Below are 25,765 nucleotides of genomic sequence, written 5' to 3'. Positions count from 1 at the left end.
AAAAGAAATGATCTTTTCAGGTACACAACAGAAAAAGGAGTTGCTAGACATCTGGCTTGCATCTATTTCCACTGGCAAAAAAAAAAACAGTAGAAAAACCAATATACATGTACTGTATACTTTTCACCTTTCCATCTAACAATGATTGGCTGAGAGTACAAGCTGCACAGAGGCGGTGGGAGGAGTTTAATATCATTTCTGGCACTATGATGGGAAACTAGAATGAAATCTATGAATGAAACCAGCTAAATTATGTATATTTCATTTCTAGCTCTCTAACAATTGGGCTATTATAGTTAGTGGAGTAGCTTAAAGGGGTTGTTCACCTTTCACCACTATTTTTATTTCAGCTGGTTTCAGACAGTTCACCAGAAATAAAGACTTTTTCCACTTACTTTCTATTTTCTATGTGTGACCGTTCTTCTAATATTGAAGTGTAAATCAAATTTTCACCTTATAAAGCAGCTCTGGGAGGGGAGTCGCCGACCCTGTAAACTGTTCTTAATTGATACATTTAATTGATACATTTCTTATCTTTGTCCCTGCTGAGCAGAATCTCTGGTTTTCATTACAGACAGATGTTAGAATTGATACAATAGTTGCTAATACTCCAGAGATGCTGCTGAGAAATGTATCAACTCAATGTTGCAAAATTGTAACAGTTTAGAGTCTGCACCTGAATTACTGAGCTGCCAGACTCAAACACATTCAACTTTAAACTAAGATTGTGATAAAACTGTAAAAAATAAAAAAAAAGAAAAGCAATTGAAAAAAGTATTTCTGGAGAACAATCTGAAAACAACTCATCTGGAAATGTGTGTTAAAATGTGAACAATCCCTTTAAGATATCAATCCAAAGGCATTGAATTCAATAGGCATGTTTGATCAACTTGATGATTACTTATAATAACAACAAATAAATATTTATAATTTTTAGCAATTGAAAAAGTCTTTTGCTTATGGTGAACAATCTGAAAATAACTCAACAAAAATGTTTGGAAGATGAACAAAGCCTTTAAGTAAGGAGACACCAATATCCATTGACAATGGCTTAGTCCAAGTCAAGTGAAAAATGACTTAGTACTTAACCATGCAGCCTGTGGGCCCATCGGTAAGTCAGACCATGTATGGGGCAGATCTCAGATTGTAGTTTTTAGACAAAAATCCACCCTGTGTGCTCAGACAGGTGAATTACAACTTTTGCCAATGCTTATAGTATGGGACGGAATCAGCTGGGAAATCACAGGTGAAGAAACTGTTGATGTGACATTAGCCTACCCAAACAAAAAAAATCACCCTCCGCCTATGAGAATTACATTTTCTTTAATTAGGCAACGCTGTGTTTTGGTTATACATCCCATTATATCTGATTCATTCCTCTGTGTGCAAATAACTTTTATGGACCATTTCATCAATTCCACATGTAACCCTTCCAACATCCCTTGGTGTCAAGAGTTACACTCCACTTGTGGTGCAAACCTGAACCACTCCACAGTGGTATTGGGAGAGACTGGGTACCTGGTACTTATTAGTGCAGTGCCTCCACCTAGTGGGATCTGGGAATGCACCTACAGGTGGCCCCACTAGGACACAGTAATAATGCACACACGGTATTTGGTAAACTGAATAACTGTTTATTGAAAATAAGAGTAAGCAAAGGGCAAACTAATACATACAATACTCCTGACAAGTGCCCATGGGGCCTCACTAACTAACTAAGACCAGCGCAAACTCACTCTCTAACTAAAGAAATAAAGTTCTTTACTCAGTCCCAGACACACAGTCTGTGTAATCTTCTCTTTGCTATGGATAATGACAATACTCGCATCCCAGGCTCTTAGGATACTGTACTATCAGTCTTCAGCCGAGTCAAGCACTTTAACACGCAGTGTGACTCCATCCCCTTAGGATGCTCAGATGGGAATCTCCTGCTCGTTGCTCCTCTTTTTTTCCTGCTTGGGTGCTATTCTCATTTTAGCAATGCAAACAAATCTTTCAATAGAGGTGTTGGATAGCTACTATCTGGTTAGCACTGCATGTTGTGATGTAATACAATGGAAAGGGGAGTAACAATAGCCATCTCAAAGCGGTTCCATCCTGAAGTGCTGGCTCCTTCTCAAAGCTCAGGATCAGGTACAATGCACTGAGATGGCTGCACCAATAATACAGCTAAAAAAAATACATTTGTTCTTTCATCCATCTCCTTTTTGCTTGGGTGACATTAGTGCACTTCTGTTGACATGTCATTTTGACTTGTCCTGGGCGATGAGCTTGCACAACCTGCTTGTGGACTTTAGGAAGATGCAACCTAATGAATGGCAGCCGTGATATTGCTGAGATTCAGAATTTCAATGACACTGTACTGCTTTCCGGTTACATTTTTAGTTAAAATTATTATAGCCGTTAAATAAACAAATCTTTTGGAAAATGTGCATTTTTCATTCTCCTTTAAGGTGTGTCTCCATAAGCCCCTTTAAAAAGTGAAATGTTCTTCTACAATAGACAATAGCAAAATTGGTGCTTAACTTGCTCTTACTACTAGAAGATTCTTTAACATTTTGTATTCTTTTTGTCCCAATATATATAAAAAATGAAATCATTACATATTTTTTTTTTTTCATATAAATAAATGTTATGCTATTTTATGAAAATACAACTCATTTGGAAAACCTGCATCTCCCAAATGAGTTCATATTATTTTGTCTCCTTATGTTTTGCCTACCAATTTCTGTCATTTGTAAAACATCAATAAAATATAAATTACAAAAAAAAAATGTGTTGATGCAGACACTTGTCAAATTGTGTAAGTGTGTAAGTGTGTAAATAAGTGTGTGTTAAGGTCTGTAAGACTTACCTGGGGTCTGTAGTCTGGCAGGAGACACTGCAGGGAAGCTGGATTGCATGGAGGGTGGCCATATACTCCAAATGGCAGGGGGAAGCGTTATTGGGGAGTTTAGGAGGTACAGACAACAGCAGCATGTCTTCAGTGAATCTCCGTTAATACAAATCCAAATTCCGTGGATATCCTAGTGGTGCTCTATCTGGTAACTACGCTGCTCCTCAATTCCATATACATCACAATAACAACACGGCAATCAGATGGCACTCACCCAGAGGCTCAGAGGCTCTACCCCCTTTCACTTGAAATGCACTTGAGAAATGGGGTAGAGCCTCCGAAAGTTTGTGTGGAGATCTGAATAAAGCACAAATTGTAAGCACAGTTTGCCGAGTGAGTGCCATCTGATTGCCGTGTTGTTATTGTGATGTCTTCAGTGAATACATAACTATTATCAGATGAAAATCCTGACTTTCTCAGATCCAGCATAGGTAAAGATGTCAAGAAACAACTTCAGTAACATCCGCCATTGACTTCTACATACCTCGACAGGTTTGAAATAAAGTATATTTGGATTTTTAGCAGATTTCGGGTATAATAAATCTCAGAAAATTTTGAGTTTTTATTTTTCCATAAAAAATTCAAGTTTTCCCCTTAAAAAAACTTGACCAGGATTAATAAATGGGCCCCCATTAATGTACTTTACAAAGATCAACTGACAAGTTTCTAATAAATAACTATTGTATGTGATGATGTACCAGCTGTCCACTTTAAAAATCTTAATCCAGTTATAATTTACTGCTTGCAAAATTTCCCAGACTTTTATTTGCTAAATACATAACATGAATATATTAACATGATTAAATCTAAGGCCAAAAAGCCTTCTGCACTGATATCCAGTAGTGTCAAGATGCGCTATGCTGCCCCAGTTGAATAAAATACATTTAAATACTAAAAAACCACAGGACTGTTTTGCAATGAGCAAAGATTGCTGCAAACTCAGTGAATGTCAGGAACAAGCCAACACTGCGTTCCCTATACGCATATACATTCTATATAATAATGGGGCACTCTTTGTAATATATTAATTGCACCATTTCTTATACAAATAATACACGTTATGATGGCATCATTCCCTATATTGAGAATGGCTACTGAATAGGGTTTGGCGAATCTGTGCCATTTCGCTTCGCCAAAAAAAAAAAAAATTCACAAATTTACTGCAAAATTCACAAAACAGCGAAAAATTAACGAAACGCATTGAAGTCAATGGGTGTCAAAATAATTGTGACACGTGTCAATTTTGACACGAGCGACAATCTTTATACGTGCAACTATTTTGACCCGAAAAATCCGAAAACTTTACGGTATTGCACGAAACCCAGCGCACATCAAAAAATCATTGGGACTTCTCCCATTGACTTATATGCAACTACGACAGGTCTGAGATGCCGGATTTTCAGATTCAGATATTTCCATCCTCGGGGTTTAATAAATTCCGAAAAATTTGTAATTTTTTAAAATCTCTCGTGATTTTTGCATTCGGAGTTTAGTCAATAGCCCCATAAGGGTCAAATTTCTCAAAATGTGAGTTTAGAGTTTAATAAATACAAACTCACCCACATTCTATTCAGTCCTATGGGATTTTTAGAATTGTATTCATCAATAGGTAAAAGTTAAACCTCACCATTTGATAAATACGGTTCTAAAAACCCCATAGGAATGAATAGAATGTGGGTGAGTTTTTATTTAATAAACTCTAACTCCCATTTTGATAAATCTACCCCTTAATGTCATTTAAAAGTGACATTCAGCTACATAATTATTCATTACCATTTCCATAGATGGAACATTTCATAATGGCATTTACTTTATTGTTAAAACTGTTTTCTTTGTTGATGAAAACTCATTCTCTCCTGCCAAAAGAAAAATATCTTGATTTTGCATTATCAGAATAAATCACTATACTGACCATTCATTTATTTAGTCATTATTATTATATCATAATTACTCATATTAGTTATATCTAATCAAAAGCATATTTTTTCAAAACAAGCCACACTCTTTTAGTTATAACTAAGAATAATTGATGGGCCTTTAATTGCATGAAGTAACACCACCATTTTTTCACTCAACCAGGAGAAACCCATTGAGGAACGCCATGAGATTACCATCTGCCTGGTAAGTAATAGAGTTGCTATCAAACAGACCTTATTTGTTAACTTCCTTTAAATGTTGTACTTACTTAATATTATTAGTATCATTACCAAAGTTCCTTTTTAATGATTAGATTCCCGGGTCTGCCCCCCCCCCAGCCAAGTTCCAAAAATCTCCAAAAGTTTGTAACCACATTTTGACATGAGAGCTGTTAGCTCAGTGCTCCCCATTGGAACATCACAATATTCCTAGAGATGAGTACTGACCTAACAGTCTCTTATATCATTGCTATTAACCAGGATAACCTGGTGATACTCTGCAAGAAATCAGAAAAGAAGTGGTATAAAGCCATGGGGCTGACCTCGGCATAGTTGATTGGGCAAAATGGTTACTATTAATGGAAACAGAAGACTTTACCATTTACTATGCTGTTTAAAGAACAGTTAACTATAACCAATGAACACCAAATATGTCATATTAAGATTTGCACCCACATTTGGAACTATAATAGTTATCTGCTTGCTCCCCCCCCAATACATCCCAGAGATGCGTGGCTCTAATCTATTGATTTCTAATAGAAATGTTTTTATTTCTGGAGGAGACTCCAAAAACCCCAGATATTGATATCTGTCAGGTAAGAAGAAATTATATGGTCGCAATATAAAAATATATTTTAAGGGAATATTAAACCCAGATTCACCCTGGCACCACCAACTTTGGCACTGGCAAGCCTGTCCCACCTCCCGTTCTGAATTGCCTGCAAGTGCAATTTGCTTATGGCCTCAAGCAGAGGAGTTTGGATGTTGCAGTTCTTCTTTAATCAAGTGGGTTCATTATACATTTTCTCTCCACTAAAAGGAAACAGCGCAGGAATCTGGTGATAACACCCGCCAGCCTGAAGACGCTGAAAATGAGCAATGCTCAGATCAACTATGAGAACCTCGAAGCCTTCAATGAGGTATGAACAGAAATATCTAATTAAACCTTTATATTAATTTATTATATCCTGAAATGCATATAAATACATGCAGTGGACTTGTGCCCTATGGATCAGGTGAAAGCAATATTTTCACACTGAGCTAGACTTGTAAGATAAAAATCCCACATTCAAAATAAAAACACAGGCAATGACATTATCACACTTAGACTGTAAGCCCTACGGGGTAGGGTCCTTCATCCTTTTGTCTCCTTGACACTGAGCACTTAATTAGTATTGTAATTATATTTTATATTTATGTGAATTGTATTTCTAATAATGCTCTTTCTTTCCCAAAACCAGGACCAGAAGAAAACCTCCCTCAGGTAAGTAGAAATGGACAGAAATGAATCCAAACATACTTTATTTTTTATGCATTGTGTTACAGTGCAATATACACTTCGAGCTATAAAAAAAAATGTTTTTTTGCTGTCTTAACCAGGAGGAAAAACATATGGAGCAGGAGCAGATAGCTGATGGCAGCCACTGCCAGGTAAGCAGAAAATAACCAAAAGAAAGATCCAGACAAGTTTCACTGTACATACCCCTTCAATCAGAGAAATTGTGTTTTTTAAAAAAAGGACCCAGTCAAACATAACAATCATTCACCCTGCACCACAACTCCACTTTCTTCCCTTACTTGTGGACACAAACATAGAAGTTTGAGTGTTGCAGTTCTTCTTTAAAATCAAGGGTTCAGTTAATCTAAAAATACATTTTCTTTGTCCTAAATAGAAGATAACAGAGGAATCAGACCCTAACACCTGCCAGCCTGAAATATCCAACATCTATGAGGAGCAAGTAAACGCCAACAACAGCCAGGTAGGCCTTAAACCCTTTAAAAAGGTTTGAGCAGAATTATTTAATTAAAACTTTTCAATAGTTCATATTTTAATGGCATGTCTTTCTGTATAATGAGCTGCTCTCATCTCACAGACTGTGTTTTATTTCTTCAGGATGTCACGGTGGAGGTCCCTGGTATAATGGATATTTCGGAGCCACTGGTGAGCATTTGTGTAAAAGCAAATGCATATGAACCACCAGTGATGTCTATAGAGTGCATAGAAGGCCATCTAACAGGTATCTGATTTGTATTATAGTCTCTTGTTTTGGCTCAGTTGCTTATTTATAGAAAAATATTAGTATTGCCTGATATACACCTTATGTAAAGGCTATTCTCCTCATTTCCCTTTTCATTAGAGGATATTATTCATAACTAGCCAATACCTTCTGCTAATTGTATGCCACAGAAAAGTCAGGACTATATGAACATGAACAAAACGTAACCTTTTCATTCTATTCATTCTTTCATTCTTTTCAGCATATATCATTAAAATGTAATTTATCATAACCAAAGATATGGCTATGACACAGGCCTTCCTTCTCAATCTGTTCACCTAGTTTCTCACACATAGTTTCTATATCAAGAAAAAATGACATACTGATTTTTATTTTTTCTCTATTCAGGTTTTACACCGCATGTATAGTGCTTGGCCTGGAGGCATTACACAAGATGGGCATTATCCATAGGTAAGTACTAATATCAATAAATCATCTTTATTCCACCGCACTTGCTGCTAAAGACTAAGGATTGTATACAGTCTGTATTTCTACTAAACTATTTACTTTGTTTTAATTCAGAGATCTAAACTTGAGAAATTGATGTTGGATCAAGGCGGATATCTTAAAATCATCGATTTTGGCCTCAGCAAAGACAGTAAGTGTTGTTCTGGACCATAGATAGCATAATTTCAGGGTTTATTGGTCTAAAATTTGCTTTTAACTGGCCTACTTCCTTGGGATGCCAAATAAGGGCTGTGATTCTTATGTGGACTGGCAGCATATGGAAGGCTACTGGTTGGCCATTACTGCCCAGGTATAGCATTTTTATGTGTCAATACTCTCAACTTGGAGATTTTCTGAGGATATGTTCCAGCCTAGGATATAACTTGTCACTATGGGTAAAGGTGTGTGGGAGCCAGTAGATGGGTATGTACACTGACCAGGTTAAAGAGAAAATCTTTTTGTAGGCTTCTCTAATATACTCATATTGTTATCAGGATCAAACAATAGTGCTATTTTTTTATAAATATAATATGTAACTGGCATAAAAATATGCAAGTGTGTAGTTTGTAAGCAAGCAGCTTACATTACAAAATTATACAATGCTATTTATCCGCACCTCCTAACAGACCATCACTGCCAGATATAAAGGAGTTCTATATATCAACTGAAAATGGATGTGCAGACAACTCCATTAGAGAAATTTTACACAAAGAGAAATATGAGCAGAGTTACAATGCGTCGCACCATCCATATGCCATGATAAAGAAATAATTAGTATATTGTGCATATACAAAGTTGATTGGTGATTATCACACAGTTCATAGTGTTTCAATTGCAATAAATTAGTTGAATTTCATCATGTGTTTCTTATTGATATTAAAGGTGAATATGGGTATATATGGATGGTGCAACGCATTGTAACTTCTCATATTTCTCTTTTTGTAAAATTACATTAAATTACATTACGTTCGGGTCCCCAGATCTGCAGTTTTCTTACAGTGTTTCTTGTGTTTAAGGATCTGGATACACAGACCGCACAAACGCCATGTGCGGCACAAAAACTTACATGGCCCCGGAAATGTTTATGGATATTGGATATGGCATGGCAGCCGACTGGTGGGCCCTTGGAATCAGTATATACGCTATGCTCATGTATGAGGTAAAGACAATTTCTTTATTTTCAGCCTACATTGGTAAATCCTTCCCCCCTGTCATTTCATAGCGAGACTAAACATAGTGTAATAATTTGTCATATATAAGTGTAATATATATTGTAATCTCCATGTTTACAAGCATAACTTCCTCCTATTATTAGTAATAATACATAGTGTGAATATTATAGTATTTGGCTTCCCATTGTCAGATATAAGGAGATACCATGACAGATGTATAGCTCAGATACAGAGGCTGCTAAATGGATATTGTGACAGGTGTTTCAGAAATGTTGTTTTACTAAAGAAGTCATGATTTTCTTTTTCAGTTATCATTCAGCAATGAAGATCAGAATGAGATGTCTGTAAATTAATATATGAAGTAAGTTGGCCCTAGCACATCAGTGTCATGTGACTTTATCAACCTGTTATGCTAAGGGAATACACATAATAATATAGTTATCATTTACACAATATCACTGTCTTTTAGTGCCCTTTAGTGGTAGTTTTAGCTTTTAACTGAATATTGAAATGCGTATTACCCCAGAGACAGGCTGTGAACATCAGAAGCAGCAATTACCCACAAATATAGGGGGATGTTAACCATAATGGAGTGTCACTGAAATATATAACTTAATCTATGTCAGGGCCGGATTTACATAGCGGGCGCCCCTAGGCCCACTGCAGTTTGTCCTCCCTGTCCCCTACCCTTTATTCATGCAAATTTTCATGGAGATCGTATCTCCTGCGCATCCCCAGTTTTTTTAACCAATGTGGGTGTGGTTGGGCAGCATGCCGCCACCCTAAAATCCTGCCACCCTAGGCCCGGGCCTAGGTGGCCTTCCCACAAATCCGGGCCTGATCTCTGTTGTTTTGTTTTTTGTAGCTCTTGGAAAAAGATCCAGATTATCGCCTCGGATCTGGTGAGGCTGGTGCTGAAGTGATCAAAGTGCACCCCTTCTTCAGAGTAGGTTTCCATTCTACTCATTTTAATTTACTGATAGAAATGCATTATTCAATACTGATAACACTTTAATGTTTTATTCAACATCTTTTTTCTGTAGGCTCCTTGTGCTTTATAATTTCTGGTTCCAGCAATTTTAGTTTTGTGGAACAGATACTCATTGTGAAATATCACCTGTCTTTTAGGATATTGACTGGGAACAACTATTACATAGAAAAACAAAGCCTCCATATGTGTTCAACAACCAAGACCATCTGGAGAGCTTCAACAACCCTGAATGCCAAGCTCCAGCATTGACAACACCTGCTGTAAAGGTCCCATCAGAGCTGCAAGAGGCATTTAGAGAATTTGATCATATGCCTGACTGACCATCAAATAATGGTAGGTATTGACGGGGTAGGTGGAGGGCCAATCCATGTCTATATGGACAGAAGTCCAAGTCATATAAAGTTAATATCAGATGTCCCAACTCAACAAGTTCTAAAAGAGAAGGCTTATGTTGGAATATTCTTCTTCTTGTACAGGAACGTGGGGAATGGATATGTAATGTAAAGATTTCAGCAAATACTTTTATGGCAAAATGATAAAAAGCATGAAATACCCTGTTATGATGTTTAATTTCTGGTGTCATTAACTCTTTAAGGCACAATTAACCCAGCAAGATTTGTAATGTGTTTGTGGTACTAAATACGGGACAGCAAGTTTTACTAATAGATTTGATCAAGTATGATATATAAAGTATATCATAAAATCCCCTGCAAAGTGGAAAAACCCTTCAACCCTCCACCATTTCAGCCCTCCATTTTCTATATTTTGGCCACATACATGTTAAGGACCCTGTGCCTGTGTACTGCAAAATCCAGGATATTTGAGTAAATGGCTGCACTACTGAAAAGGCGTATAACAACTCTACAAAATTAGAGAAGTTAAAGGGGTTGTTCACCTTCCAAACTCTTTTTTTCAATTCAGTTGTATTTAGATTGTTCCCCAGAAAAATACTTTTTTCAATTACTTTCCATCATTTATTTTCTACGGTTTTTCTAAAATCTAAGTTTAAAGTTGAACGTTCCTGTCTCTGGTGTTTGAGTCTGACAGCTCAGTAATTCAGGTGCAGATTCTGAACTGTTACAATTTTGCAACATTTAGTAGATACATTTCTCAGCAGCATCTCTGGAGTATTAGCAACTATTGTATCAAGTCTAACAGCTGCCTGTAATTGAACTCAGAGATTCTGCTCAGCAGGGACAAAGATAAGAAATGTATCAACTAAATGTATCCATTTAGAACAGTTTACAGGGTTGGCGACCCCCCCTCCAAGAGCTGCTTTATAAGGTGAAACATTCAACTTTAATTTCAATATTAGAAAAACGTCACACATGGAAAATAGAAAGTCATTGGAAAAATAAGTTATTTCTGGTGATCTATCCGAAAACAACTAGTTGTTTGAAGGTCAACCACCCCTTTAACACTTGTGTATTAAATTACAGGTATGGGACCCGTTATCCAGAATGCTTGGGGCCTGAGGTTTTCCGGATTTTTACATAATTTGCATCAACATACTTGAAGTCTACTAAAAATAATTTAAACATTAAGGGGGTTATTTATCAAAGGTCAGGTTGACTTTTACCTAGAAAAATATAAGTTTTAGGGTTAAAACCTGTTGAGATCAAAGTCAATGGCAGAAGTCAATGATCCCTTTAAATCATTTGAAGATGTTTGTAGCCTTCATGATGTTAGGAGTTTTCAAGCGAAAACCACCACCAAAAAAACCAAAAAAAACTCGATTACTTCAAGTTTATTTTTTTAAGCCAAAAACTTGTTTAATTTTCACCCTTTTGAGTTTTTTTTGTAAATTAGAGACTGTTTGAGTTGCGAGTTCATTCGAGGTCTAATAAAAAAAGCTCACAAACTCTAAGGGGGTTATTTATCAAAGTCCGAATTTATCTCAATATTTTCTGTTACAAACTCCAATCAAATCTGCTCGGGTTTTTTACACTTATTTATTAAAAATGTGCTTTTCGGGAAAAAAAAAATCAAATTTTTTTACGATTTTTTCATCCGATTTTCAAAAAAATTTTTAGGAATTTTCACCCCAAAACTTTTGGGTATTGCACATCAAAAAATCATTGGGACTTCTCCCATTGACTTATATGCAACCTCGACAGGTCTGAGATGCCGGATTTTCAGATTCAGACTTTTCCATCCTCTGGGTTTAATTAATTCTGAAAAATGATTTTTTAAAAGTCAGATTTTATAATAATAATAAATAAAAAAAATCAAATTTTTTGTGATTTTTGCATTCGGAGTTTAGTAAATAACCCCCTAAAATTTGACCTTTCATAAATAACCCCCTAAATGAACCCAATAGTATAGTGTGTCTCCAATAAGGATTATTGTGTTACTATTAAAGGGAAAAAGGAAATCAGGTTTCGATTAAAATGGAGTCTATGGGAGATGGCCTCCTGTAATTTGGAGCATTCTGGATAACGGGTTTCCGAGAAAGGGATGCCATACTTTTATCTTTAAAAGAGCCAGTTTAAGCGTTACCAGTCTCCAAAACATTGGAAAGTGATGAAAAGGCACATGAGTGGAACTTTAAACAGGCCAAAATAACCACTGTATGGTCTTCACCAGCTTACCTGACAGTATGGGGCATATTTATCAAAGGGCGATTCGAAGTAGAGCTACCTAGATTCGAAGATTTTATAACTTCGACTTTCGATCTCCCAAACTCCCCCAATTGCCTCCATGCAGGTTCTAGGAGGTCCCCCCATAGGCTAAAACAGCAATTCAGCAGCTTTTAGGTGGCGAATGGTTGAAGTCGAAGTTTTAAAGAGACAGTACTTAAAAAATTTGACCTTCGAATTTCAACGTTTTTTTCAACATCGAATCGAAGTTGGACTATTCGATGGTCAAAGTATCCAAAAATTACTTCGAAATTCAAAGTTTTTAACTTCGAACCTTCACTTCGACCTTTGATAAATCTGCCCCTATGTGTTATACAGATTTTTTATCTTAGTTGGATGGGGTGTATTTTGCACATCAATATAATTTGTCCCATAGACAACATATCTGTTTGTAGCACAGGAACATGAACTCCTGCCTATCCTCCAGCTGAGACTTGGCATGGGCATTGCACATGGGGACGGCGGTTTGTTTGCCGCTAAGCAGCCATAAAGACCCCACGCTCCTGACTAAATGTTCTCATACTGGAGACAGTTTGAGTGTTCTCACTCAGGACATTGCATTTTAATAAATCAAAATGGTCTTAACAAAGCTCCCTGCAGAATCATTCATGTAAAAAAAAAAAAAAAAAAAAAAAAAAAAAAAGGTTTTGCTATCCCAGACACTGGAGTTAAAGGAGAAAGTACAAAACATATAGAGACAGAATCAAAACAGTGTGTGAAAAAGATGTGTCCAGCAGCCCTCCAACATTCTTATACAATTGGGTTCCGTAGCATTTAATATGTTTAAGCATTAGGTGGCGATAAAACACAGGCAGAGAAAAAAAAACAAAAAACTTAAGACTATTCAGGTGGACAATATGGTAAAATGCCTTTCTAGGTTTGTTAACCCCCAAATAAAGGAGTTAACAAACTAACCTGGTGCAATAGTTACAGAAATTTAACTAGAAAAAGAGAAATGCTCTAAATTTGCAGTTTCCCAAAATTTTGTTAGGTTAACTAAATTAAAGGACAAGGAAAGTATTTTTTTTTATCCCCCATGATTGTAAAGTCCGCCCTATGATGTACCTGATCGCTAAGTTTTTTTGTGCCAAATACGTTCCGTTCTCCTGTTCCACATCCTTGTATGTAAGTGAAGCAAATCATATTCAGCGCCGACATTTTCTTTAATCAAGATGGCGCCAGTTGTTCTAATGCGCATGCGCCAAATCCATTACGCGCATCACGTGCACGCCCGACACTGTAAAGCACAGTTTGCACGTCCTCAATCTCTTGTTAGCTCGCTCACATATGAGCTTTACTGCGCATGCGCTGCCTTTGAACGATTGCATTGCGCAGAATCCTCTGCCTTTGTCTGTCTTGAGATCGGATGCATCATGGGATTTTTTTACACAGTACTGTGCGGTTATTTCTCTAAGCAGCCTGCAGATGTCACTAAAGGCTATACACAGAGACGATTGGAAGGCAAGGCTGAATACACAAAAGGTATGCCTATATCTGAAGCAGGATTTATGTATACACTTTCCTTGTCCTTTAATGAATTATCACTCAGATAAGACAGACATAGCACCATAACTGCATTATACAAGTAAATATCGGTTATTTATTCAACAAAGCAATAGGGTTTTTTTTAAGCTGCCAGGGTCAGTGACCCCCATTTGGAAGCTGGAAAGATGCAGGAGAGGAAAGGAAAACTATAAAATAAAACGAAGACCAATTGAAAGGTTCCTAAGTAAAAGGACATTTTGTAATGGTGAATGCCCCCTTAAAACAGAAGGGAGGAGAGAACCTACCTCTACAGGAAGGATGTCAATGAACAAGCAAATAAACCAGCGGGAAACCAATAAGGTCCACATCACCCCATGTGTTTCTATCAGCTGTGCCACTGCCGGAGCCTTCTTTTTCACTAGATCCCCCAGAACCTCCTGGTCAGTTTTCAGTCCAGTCATTGCAGGGCTGTAGTAATCTGGAAGAGAAATGGAAAGGATAAAAATTTGCAAATTCTTTCTTCATTGGTGTTGAACCACAAATATCATCTATGCTTTACCTCATGGCATCTGAATGGCGACCTATGATTCTGTGAAGCCCAGAACTTAGACAGAAAAAGTTTATATATAGAAGAACAAAGGACATATTTTATGGGGGCCATGGTCTGACCATCAATGTGAGCACAAACATCTCTTCCCATGCTTTTTCCAACACTACAAAGTCAGAGGACCCTTCTGGTAATCTCTTCCCCAGAGGGTACAGGCATGCGACCTATTATCCAGAATGCTCGGGACCTGGGGTTTTCTGGATAATGAATCTTTCTGTAATTTGGATCTTCATACCTTACCCTAACCCTAATAAACTAACCCTAACCAACTACTAAAAAATCATGTAAACATTAAATAAGCCCAATAGGCTGGTTATGCTTTCAATAAGGATTAATTATACTGTTGTTATTATTACGGTTTTATTATTACAGAGAAAAATGTAATAATTTTGAAAAATTTTGATTATTTGGATAAAATGAAGTCTATGGGAGACAGCCTTTCTATATCATCAGAGCTTCCTGGATAACGGGTTTCTGGATAAAGGATCCCATACCTGTACTAAGGTGGCACAACAGGGCATAAAAATGGGCATATGAAGTCAGGACCTGGCTTAAGAAATTTGCAAATAGTCTCTTCTGTGCTTCTCAACACCCGGAACTCAGACCATAAGGAGAAAATATTCTTAAGGGCCTGTTTAGCCTGGCAATACTAACTTAAAGGAAAACTATTCCCCTCAAACAATGTAGGTCTCTATAAAAATATACTGCATAAAACATCTCATATGTAAAACCCTGCTTCATGTAAATAAACCATTTTCATAATAATATACCTTTTTAATAGTATGTACCATTGGGTAATCATAAATAGAAACCTGCCATTTAAAAAAAATAAGGTGCACATAAACATACCAACAAACCATACATGTTAGGTCACATGAGCCAATTAACAGACAGAGTTGTGTCTTTTGCTTCCACACTTCTTCCTGTTACAGTTAGAGTTGTAGTATTTCTGGTCAGGTGATCTCTGAGGCAGCACACAGACCATCACAAAATGGTGGTTCAAGACAAGAGATGTAAAAGGGCAATATTTACTTAAAGATATATACCAGTTTGTTAAAATATGCCACTTAATTTGATTTGTTCAAGTATCTTTTTTGGGGGGATTGTTTTCCTCTAACAAAGCACATACTGTATATTGTGTAAACATTTTGAAGGTATTTACAGTATATACATGATTGTTGTAAACTGCAACTCTCAGACTCCTCCAGTAGGGTACTGTACAACAATGGTTAGCAGTTAAAAAAAACACCAGATGGTCAAAACTGGAAAAACCCTGATTCAGATGTGGGCAATAGTCTTTATTACCCAGGCACCAGGGATGGATTCTGATTTCCTACACCCCTAATGTTGGGCTGTCTGTACCCCTAGTGACATGTATATTCTGCTAGATGTGGCCTGTAGAATATAGGAACACCTTCCACCCCCAACAACTTACTGCCCAGGCCTTTGTGGCCTATATGACTCTCCTCTTCCCTTTATTCTGCATAAGGGATATTTATTTGAAGATATAAAATTAAGAGGATTATCTTGGGTCTACTGATCATATTTTTTATCAATGAGAATCATGAAATTCTATGCAGACATAAAATAGCACCATTGCACCTTGTCCTAAATTTTTTTTATAAATTATGAACATTTTCTAATAAACTGCAACCAGAAACGGGATCAGGAAAAAAAAAAATCAAGCATTTGCAGAATGAGGAGAAAATATCCACAAATAAAGCAAATGAGTCTTCCAGGAAGCATAGAGTTAACTGGATACAAACCAGCGGTCACAACCTAAATAATTTATGTGTGCCAATTGTGTCCAATAAACAAATGTAACATTAACTATCCAGCTGGCATTGTTGGAGACCCTGGAAATCAAATGCCTGGGCCTGAGACTTTGCACTAACTCAGCTACATCATGTGATGCACCCAAACTCCAACTCAGGATATATTAGTGAATGGGGATTGTTTAAAGGAGAAATAAAGCGCTGCTTTGGGTCCTCTTCACGGTTATTGCCAACATGGAGCATGGTTTTGATCAGATTGAACAGTTCATGATTCAGTTAAGAAATCAAAGTGAAATTGAAGCAAAGCGGCACATGACCTTAAAAATGAATGTGTAATTGTAAATAAATTTGACATTTTTTTTAACACAGGTTAATAAATACGCTCCTTACTGCTCTAAAGACCATAGCCTAAACCCACTATATTTATCCCATGTACTGATGTTTTCTGGAGTTTGCCAAGCAGTAAGCTTCTGGACTATGTATCCATCTGACTCTTGTCCCAATTTAATAAGGTAAACCTTGAAGGTATCATAAAATTTAAAATTTTAGTTATTTAGCTTTTTATTTAGCAGCTCTCCAGTTTGCAGTTTTGGCAATCTGGTTGCTAGGGTCTAACTTACCCTAGCAACCATGCCTTGAGTAAGAGACTAGGATAACAATATCAATGCAATTGTAGCCTTACAGAGCATTTGTTTTTAGATGGGATCAGTGTCCCCCATTAGAAAGTTGGAAAGAGCCAGAAGAAGAAGGCAAATACTTCAAAAACTATAAAAAGAGAAAAAAATGAAGTACAGTTAAAAAGTTGCTTAGAAATAGCAATTCTGTAATTTACTAAAACCTAGAACCACCCCTTTAAAACACACAAGGAATTAATGTCCAGGGATACAATTAAGAGTATTTAGATGTGGGGTGCCATGTACTAATAGGAAAATATAAACCTACGTAAAAATATTTTAAAAAAAATTATATTATAAATATATATCATAAAAAAGAAAATATATATATATATATATATATATATATATATATATATATTAAAAAACCATAAAAAAAAATAATTATATATATATATATATATATATATATATATATATATATATATATATATATAGGCAGTGATTCAACGGCACTCACCACTCCAAAGTTAAGGCTGGGTGCTAACCAGAGTATAATAACAAATTGGCAGTCATGAAAGCACTCACAGCAGTTTTCTTCAATACTTAGTTAAAAGTTCTTTATTCCACGTTCTTATCTACGCGTTTCAACCCACACAGGGCCGTCATCAGGATAGTGTTACAAAGTGCAAAACACACCTATAAATCATGTTCACCCAATCAGTGTCAGTCTCCAATTATTACATCACTGTTGCACTACTTTTAACCCTTTCACTATCACAAGTACTTCAATCCCACATTCATGAATGTAAAATCTATCCATACGTGACTAATTCACCAAAAAGGTAGTGATAAAAATATTAAATAGTAAAGGTGTTAAGATGACTGCTGTATTGTCATATAAAAAGCGAATAAAAGTGAATAAAATATATATATATATATATATAAAATAAAGGATCCGCACTCTCCTTGTCATTTCAAAGTGTAACAGCTTTTATTTCTTACAAAGCTGTTACACTTTGAAACGACAAAGAGAGTGCGGATCCTTTATGCTTTATACTTTGAAACATTGATCAAGCACCTCCAATCAACTAATGTCAGAGGTGAGGGCACTCTAGGAAAAGGATATATATACCCTCTGAAAGCATAAGAGATATAGATAAAGAGAGATATATATATATATATATATATATATATATATATATATATATATATATATATATATATATATAGTGAATAAAGTACCCCTATTATAAAATATGTAATGAATTAAGGACCCTCTCTTGTAAAATATAAAGATATTATAAGTTACCGGAATTCCGGAATTCCGTGACCATATAAAAAAAAAAGATCTATTATAATTCAGAAGTTTTAGTGAGTCATGTGAGGAAATGACATCACTAAGCTCCGATTATAACTGATGATGTCACTAAGACCCGTTTATAAGGATATAATTTACATTATTTTCATGGCCATTGTGTATTATATAAATGAATGAAAAGCTATGTGTGAACATTGATGCACAACCATAGGCACAAACCATATGTAGATATCCAGCTTATTTAAGGAATGTGATGCCTAACGCAGACTCTCAGTCCCATACAAAGCTGGCTTCTCTGGCTAGGAGCGTATTACCAAGATAAAGAAGTTAGCCGCATGTGACCTTGGACTGAGAAAATAGTAGCTTAAGAACACACAGCCAAAAATAAGACCATCACTTTACATTAATACACATAATCTCCTTATTGTAATATCCAGATCAGCGGTATCCAGAAATAAAATGTTAATCTTTAAATTCCTAATTTCCTGGCATTTACTACTTTACACGTGGATCAAGAGAAGAACATTGGCCTTTCATTTCATACACCCCTTATTTCAGTTTTTATAACTTTGTAGGAAAAAAGAAGAAATCTTAGAGACAAGTCATGAAGGTATCTGGGTACTAACTGCAGTACCAGTGAAACATTATCAGTGCCTAAGAGCATCCCTACACTGTACTTATGCATTTGTACACGGCTGTATTGTGTGCCTCACAGCAGTCGTTTCTATTAAACACATTAGATACATTTAGCTTTTTGCCTTTTTTTTTTTTTTTTTTTTAAATAGTCCAAACAAGTGGGGTCAAAGAACCTGAAATGCAAACACACTCACGTGCACACCCGAGCCCTATGGAGTACTTGACCCGGTGCTTGGACCCTAGGAAGTCGGCACTTCCGCAACACAGCAGGAACGAAGAAAATAGGTGCCGGCACACGAAACGTTGTATTGCACCTGTGTGCCGGTACCTGTTTTCTTCGTCAAAGAACCTGAAATCATCGTCTATCTCTTATGCTTCCAGAGGGTAGTCGTGGGTGTCTGGACTGCAAAAAAAAAATCGAATGGGCTAAATGCCTGAAAATCAATACAGGTATGGGATCCATTATCTGGAAATCCGTTATCCAGAAATCTCTGAATTACGGAAAGCCCTTCTCCCATAGATTCCATTTTATCCAAATTTTAATTTTTGTAATAATAAAATAGTACCTTCTACTTGATCCAAACTGAGATGTAATTGATCTTTATTGGGAGCAAAAACAGCCTATTGGGTTTATTTAACGTGTAAATTATTTTTTAGGAGACTTAAGGTATTAAGATCCAAATTATTGAAAAACCCCCAGGTCCCTAACATTCTGGATAATAGGCCCCATACCTGTACTTCTATTTTTACTATAAAAAAATAAATAAAAAAAAAGAGCCAGAGGTTTAAAAATGACATATACAGGGACCTAATCAAGTACACCACATATCTCTGCTTGATCACCATCAGCAGTGTAAAACAACTGCATTTATCAAGTAATTTGTTTCCCATTAATTTGCATGGATTACACCCTAAAAATAATGGTCTAAAATCTTGACATTAAATATAAAGCTTGCTCAGTTTAAAACTATATACATCTATAAAAATATTTTGCATTTTATAATGTTTTGTGCTGTGATTAATTTTACATGGTACACAGTAAATAGACCCCATATATCGCTCCATGGTACTCACTGGTATAACCCCGGGGTCAGCATGGGGTTTCAGGTAAGTTAATATACTTGGGGTGCCTAACATTTGGCACCCCCAAGTGTACAAAGCCTTTCCTTCCCCTTTAAGTAGAAACTGCTTTGGTAATAGAAAAGTGGGACCATGGACCCTCCAGTTGCGTTTTAACAACAGTGGGGCTATGTTTTTTTAACAAACAATGAGAACACTTCCAGTAATGGTGCAGTAACTACAGTTAACAATTAGAGATTTGCTGTCATTATTCTAACTGCAGAAGACTGAACAAAGCTATGTGCTGTTTTTTTTTTCTGGGCCCTAAACTTGTTTTAGTAAATCAGCCCCACCTATTAATGTTACCGCCCAAGACCTTGCTCATTTCTTTAATGAAAAAAATCTCTCTCATTAGGCTGAGCATACCGTCCAACAACAATCTCAGACCAACGTGCAGTCCACTCACATCTACTTTGCACTCCTTCACCCCTGCAACTCTAGATTAGTTAGCAAACTTCTAGCCTACTCAAAACCCACCACCTGCTCCCTTGACCCCATACCCTCTCGCCTTCTCCACCCAATCTCTGATACACTCTCTCCTGCACTTACCCACCTATTTAATCTTTCACCCTCTACTGGTACCTTTCCATCATTATACAAACAAGCACTAATCACTCCTATCCTCAAAAAACCTTCCCTTGATCCCAGCTCTCCCACTAACTATCGAACGGTCTCCCTTCTTCCATTCGCATCCAAATTACTAGAAAGGTTTGTTTACAAACACCTGATCCAGCATCTCACTCACAACTCCCTCCTCGACCCCTTGCAATCTGGCTTCTGCCCATCACACTCGACTGAAACTGCACTCACCAAAGTAGCCAATGATCTTCTATTGGCAGAGTCTAAAGGTCACTATTCCATACTAATCCTTCTAGATCTCTGCAGCCTTTGACACAGTTGACCACACACTCCTCCTTGACATTCTACACTCATCTGACATTCGGGACACTGCTCTTTCATGGTTTACATCTTATCTGTCTGACCATTCCTTTAAAGTTTCCTTCTCTAACTCTACTTCTACTATGTCCCCACTCTCTGTTGGAGTTCCTCAAGGCTCTGTTCTTGGCCCCCTGCTGTTCTCGCTCTATACAACTTCACTAGGAAAACTCATTCAGTCATTTGGACTTCAGTATCACCTTTATGCTGATGACACCCAACTCTACTTGTCTACTCCTGATCTTTCTAATTCTGTCCTTTCCCAAGTCACAGACTGTCTCTCTGCTGTCTCCTCCTGGATGTCACAGCGCCACCTGAAACTGAACCTTTCAAAAACAGAATTCATTATATTTCCTCCAAGATCTTCCCCTGTCCCTCAAATATCACTCACAGATACAGTGGTGTGAAAAACTATTTGCCCCCTTCCTGATTTCTTATTCTTTTGCATGTTTGTCACACTTAAATGTTTCTGCTCATCAAAAACCGTTAACTATTAGTCAGATTAGTTAGATAACATAATTGAACACAAAATGCAGTTTTTAAATGAAGGTTTACGTTATTAAGGGAGAAAAAAAACTCCAAATCTACATGGGCCTGTGTGAAAAAGTGATTGCCCCCCTTGTTAAAAAATAACTTAACTGTGGTTTATCACACCTGAGTTCAATTTCTGTACTCACCCCCAGGCCTGATTACTGCCACACCCGTTTCAATCAAGAAATCACTTAAATAGGAGCTACCTGACACAGAGAAGTAGACCAAAAGCACCTCAAAAGCTAGACATCATGCCAAGATCCAAAGAAATTCAGGAACAAATGAGAACAAAAGTAATTGAGATCTATCAGTCTGGTAAAGGTTATAAAGCCATTTCTAAAGCTTTGGGACTCCAGCGAACCACAGTGAGAGCCATTATCCACAAATGGCAAAAACATGGAACAGTGGTGAACCTTCCCAGGAGTGGCCGGCCGACCAAAATTACCCCAAGAGCGCAGAGACAACTCATCCGAGAGGCCACAAAAGACCCCAGGACAACATCTAAAGAACTGCAGGCCTCACTTGACTCAATTAAGGTCAGTGTTCACGACTCCACCATAAGAAAGAGACTGGGCAAAAATGGCCTGCATGGCAGATTTCCAAGGCGCAAACCACTTTTAAGCAAAAAGAACATTAAGGCACGTCTCAAATTTGCTAAAAAACATCTCAATGATTGCCAAGAAAATACCTTGTGGACCGATGAGACAAAAGTTGAACTTTTTGGAAGGTGCGCGTCCCGTTACATCTGGCGTAAAAGTAACACAGCATTTCAGAAAAAGAACATCATACCAACAGTAAAATATGGTGGTGGTAGTGTGATGGTCTGGGGTTGTTTTGCTGCTTCAGGACCTGGAAGACTTGCTGTGATAGATGGAACCATGAATTCTACTGTCTACCAAAAAATCCTGAAGGAGAATGTCCGGCTATCTGTTCGTCAACTCAAGCTGAAGCGATCTTGGGTGCTGCAGCATGACAATGACCCAAAACACACCAGCAAATCCACCTCTGAATGGCTGAAGAAAAACAAAATGAAGACTTTGGAGTGGCCTAGTCAAAGTCCTGACCTGAATCCTATTGAGATGTTGTGGCATGACCTTAAAAAGGCGGTTCATGCTAGAAAACCCTCAAATAAAGCTGAATTACAACAATTCTGCAAAGATGAGTGGGCCAAAATTCCTCCAGAGCGCTGTAAAAGACTCGTTGCAAGTTATCGCAAACGCTTGATTGCAGTTATTGCTGCTAAGGGTGGCCCAACCAGTTATTAGGTTCAGGGGGCAATTACTTTTTCACACAGGTTTGGATTTCTTTTCTCCCTAAATAATAAAAACCCTCATTTAAAAACTGCATTTTGTGTTTACTTGTGTTATCTTTGACTAATAGTTAAATGTGTTTGATGATCAAAAACATTTTGTGTGACAAACATGCAAAAGAATAAGAAATCAGGAAGGGGGCAAATAGTTTTTCACACCACTGTATCACTCACAAATATCAACACCACCTTTCATTCCACCACACAGGCACACTGCCTAGGAGTTATCTTAGACTCACATCTGTCTTTTCACCACACATTCAAACACTTGCAAAATCTTGCCGTATTCAACTGCGCAACATTGCCCTAATATGACCATATCTCAGTTCAGAATCAACTAAAACACTGATTCAGTCTCTCATCATCTCCCGCCTTGATTACTGCAACTTACTCCTCACAGGTATTCCAACAAGTCACCTTTCACAACTCCAATCTGTTCTAAACGCGGCCACTAGACTCATTCATCTATCTCGCCGCTCAACATCAGCTGCTCCCATATGCATGTCCCTTCACTGGCTCCCAATCTCTTCTAGAATCAAATTCAAATTACTTACACTCACATTCAAGGCCCTTAATTATGAAACCCCTCCCTATATTTCATCTCTAATCTCCAAATACACTCCTTCACGAAACCTTCGCTCTGCTTCTGATCTTCGCCTCACTTCTCCTCTGATCACTTCTGCCCATTCTCATCTACAAGACTTCTCTCGGGCTTCTGCTTTTCTCTGGAACTCTCTGTCACAAGCTGTCAGACTTTCTCCTTCTTTCCAAACTTTCAAGCACTCCTCCAAGACCCACCTGTTTAAAGAGGCGTATTCGATGTACCTTAATTAATCATTGCTGTATCAAAAATGACAAAATGTTTATATAATCCTAATGTCTCAATTGTACCCTAACCTTTAGTTTGTAAACTCTAATCTCTAGGTCCTTCTAACCCTTTTGTACTCTGTAATCCTTGTTTGTTATCCACCATTTATTCCCTGTTTGCTATAACTGCAGTAAAGCACTGCGTATCTTGACAGCGCTATATAAATAAATGATGATGATCATTATCTCTCTCTCTCTCTCTCTCTCTCTCTCTTTCAGATTGCAGTTAGTACAGAAAAGAGAATTAAGGCAATATTAAAAGAAAAAAAAAAAACACATCACAGAAAATTATTTGGGCTTTTTCTTGCAGAGATAGCAACAGATAGAGGCCTATTTATTAAAGGTCAGATTTAGTGGTTTTAGAAATTATGCTGCACAATTTCAGTTTTCAAGTTTTTCGGATAATTCCTAATGAAAAAAAATAATCTGAAAACCTCTTAAAGTCCGAACTGATTTGAAATGGTCCAACAGGATTAGTGCAGCTCCCATTGATATGACCTTGACAACTTTTACCTGCAAAGTTTTGTATTAACGGGTTTTGTGGTTTTTAGACTTAATAAAATCTAAAATTTTTAGAGCTTTAAAAAAACAACCCACATTTTTAATGATTTGTGGAAAAAAAATGACATAGCAGTCAATTCACATGGAATCAAAAAGGAAGCTTCAGAATGGGGAAAAAGAAAATGCAAGCCTCAGTTGCTCAGTCACTTCTCACATTGGACAGGGGGACTGACTGCAGTATGAAAGGAACATGAACACAACAAATGCACTCAGTGTAGCTCCAGTTCAGATAACCGTTTCAGTAGGGACATTCTAAGTCCACTAGCAACATGTTGCAAGAAACTAGGCACGTTCACCTACTTTTTTTGTACATAAAATAGAGGCTTTTAAAATTGCAGGAAAATTATTTTTTTATAACTCATTTATTTGTTTACTTTTTGCTATTTGTTTTATAGGACGAATACAACCAAGATGAAGTGTTAGACAGACATATTGGGGCAACAAGTCTGGTGCAAAGGACAAAAGTAAGCTCTGAGAATTAAATTTGGACCTTATGCACTAATAATTAACAATTTCTAACCCTTGCAAAATCTTAGACAGGCTTATAATTTTCTATCATCGTAGCTCTATTTTTATTTTTCCTTCTTTCACAGTTTCTTTATTGCTTAACCTCCTCCATCACTTTTACTAGAAATTAGAAATGTCCCCCAAAAACTGCAGAGTTTTACACCCAGATGCCCTTCGGCATAGCCGCAGTTGAGTGCCCATCCCAAGTAGCTTTGACAATGCAGAGTTAACAAAAACAGCAAAACCACTACTTTTACTAGATGCTGGCAACTCACAGATGGTAATTGTTAACTAACACTACAGTGTTTAAAGAGGTTGTTCACCTTCCATTTTTTTTTAGTTCAGTTTTCAAATTGTACAGAAATAAAGTCTTGTTGATGCAACACGACTGTCTGATGACGCAGCGTGCAGCGTCTGCAACAGACAGTCGCATCGACGCAATCCGACAATAGAATTACTTACCTCATTTCCATTGCATCCGACGTGACGCCTGCGATTTTGTGCAGCGCGCCGGAATCGTCCGTGGAGTCCTGCCCTTAAGAAGCATGTCTCATGTGCAAATTGGTTAGGCTGGGTCTTAAAGGGGTGGTTCACCTTTAAGTAAACTTTTAGTATGTAATAGAATGGCCAATTCTAAGCAACTTTTCCATTGGTTTTCATTATTTTTTTTTTTTAAAGTTTTATAATTATTTGCCTTTTCCTTCTGACTCATTCCAGCTTTCAAATGGGCATCGCTGACCCCATCTAAAAAGCAAATGCTCTGTAAGGCTACAAATGTATTGTTATTGCTAATTTTTATTTCTCATCTTTCTAGTAAGGTCCTCTCCTATTCATATTCCAGTCTCTTATTCAAATCAATGCATGGTTAACTAGGGTAATTTGGACCCTAGTACCAGATGGTTTATAATGCAAATTGAAGAGCTGCTGAATAAAAAGCTAAATAACTCAAAAACCAAACCTTAAATAATAAAAAATTAAAACCAATTGATTCAGAACATTACTCTCTACATCATACTAAAAGTTAACTCAAAGGTGAACAACCCCTTTAAACTCTTTTGAGTACATAGTACAGCATAGTAAAACAATTGCCATCTGTGGTCTGCCTGCAATTATTAGAACTGGTTGTCCTGTTTCTATTAAGTCTGCACCATCAGAGGTAC

General features: G+C 37.1%; 1 protein-coding gene across 2 annotated transcripts in view; it reads right to left on the bottom strand.

Moving 5' to 3' along the window:
- Positions 1-25,765, bottom strand: part of grtp1.L (growth hormone regulated TBC protein 1 L homeolog) — a 57,045-nt gene that overhangs the window by 2,246 nt on the left and 29,034 nt on the right. For both annotated transcript variants that reach the window (XM_018247164.2, XM_018247165.2), the window contains exon 7: positions 14,128-14,300. In XM_018247164.2, the coding sequence (XP_018102653.1) occupies positions 14,128-14,300 (173 nt within the window). The remainder of the gene's footprint in view (positions 1-14,127; positions 14,301-25,765) is intronic.

The sequence above is a fragment of the Xenopus laevis genome, chromosome 2L (assembly GCF_017654675.1).
Source record: "Xenopus laevis strain J_2021 chromosome 2L, Xenopus_laevis_v10.1, whole genome shotgun sequence".
Classification (NCBI taxonomy): domain Eukaryota; kingdom Metazoa; phylum Chordata; class Amphibia; order Anura; family Pipidae; genus Xenopus; species Xenopus laevis.
This window is presented reverse-complemented; position numbering and strand designations above follow the sequence as displayed.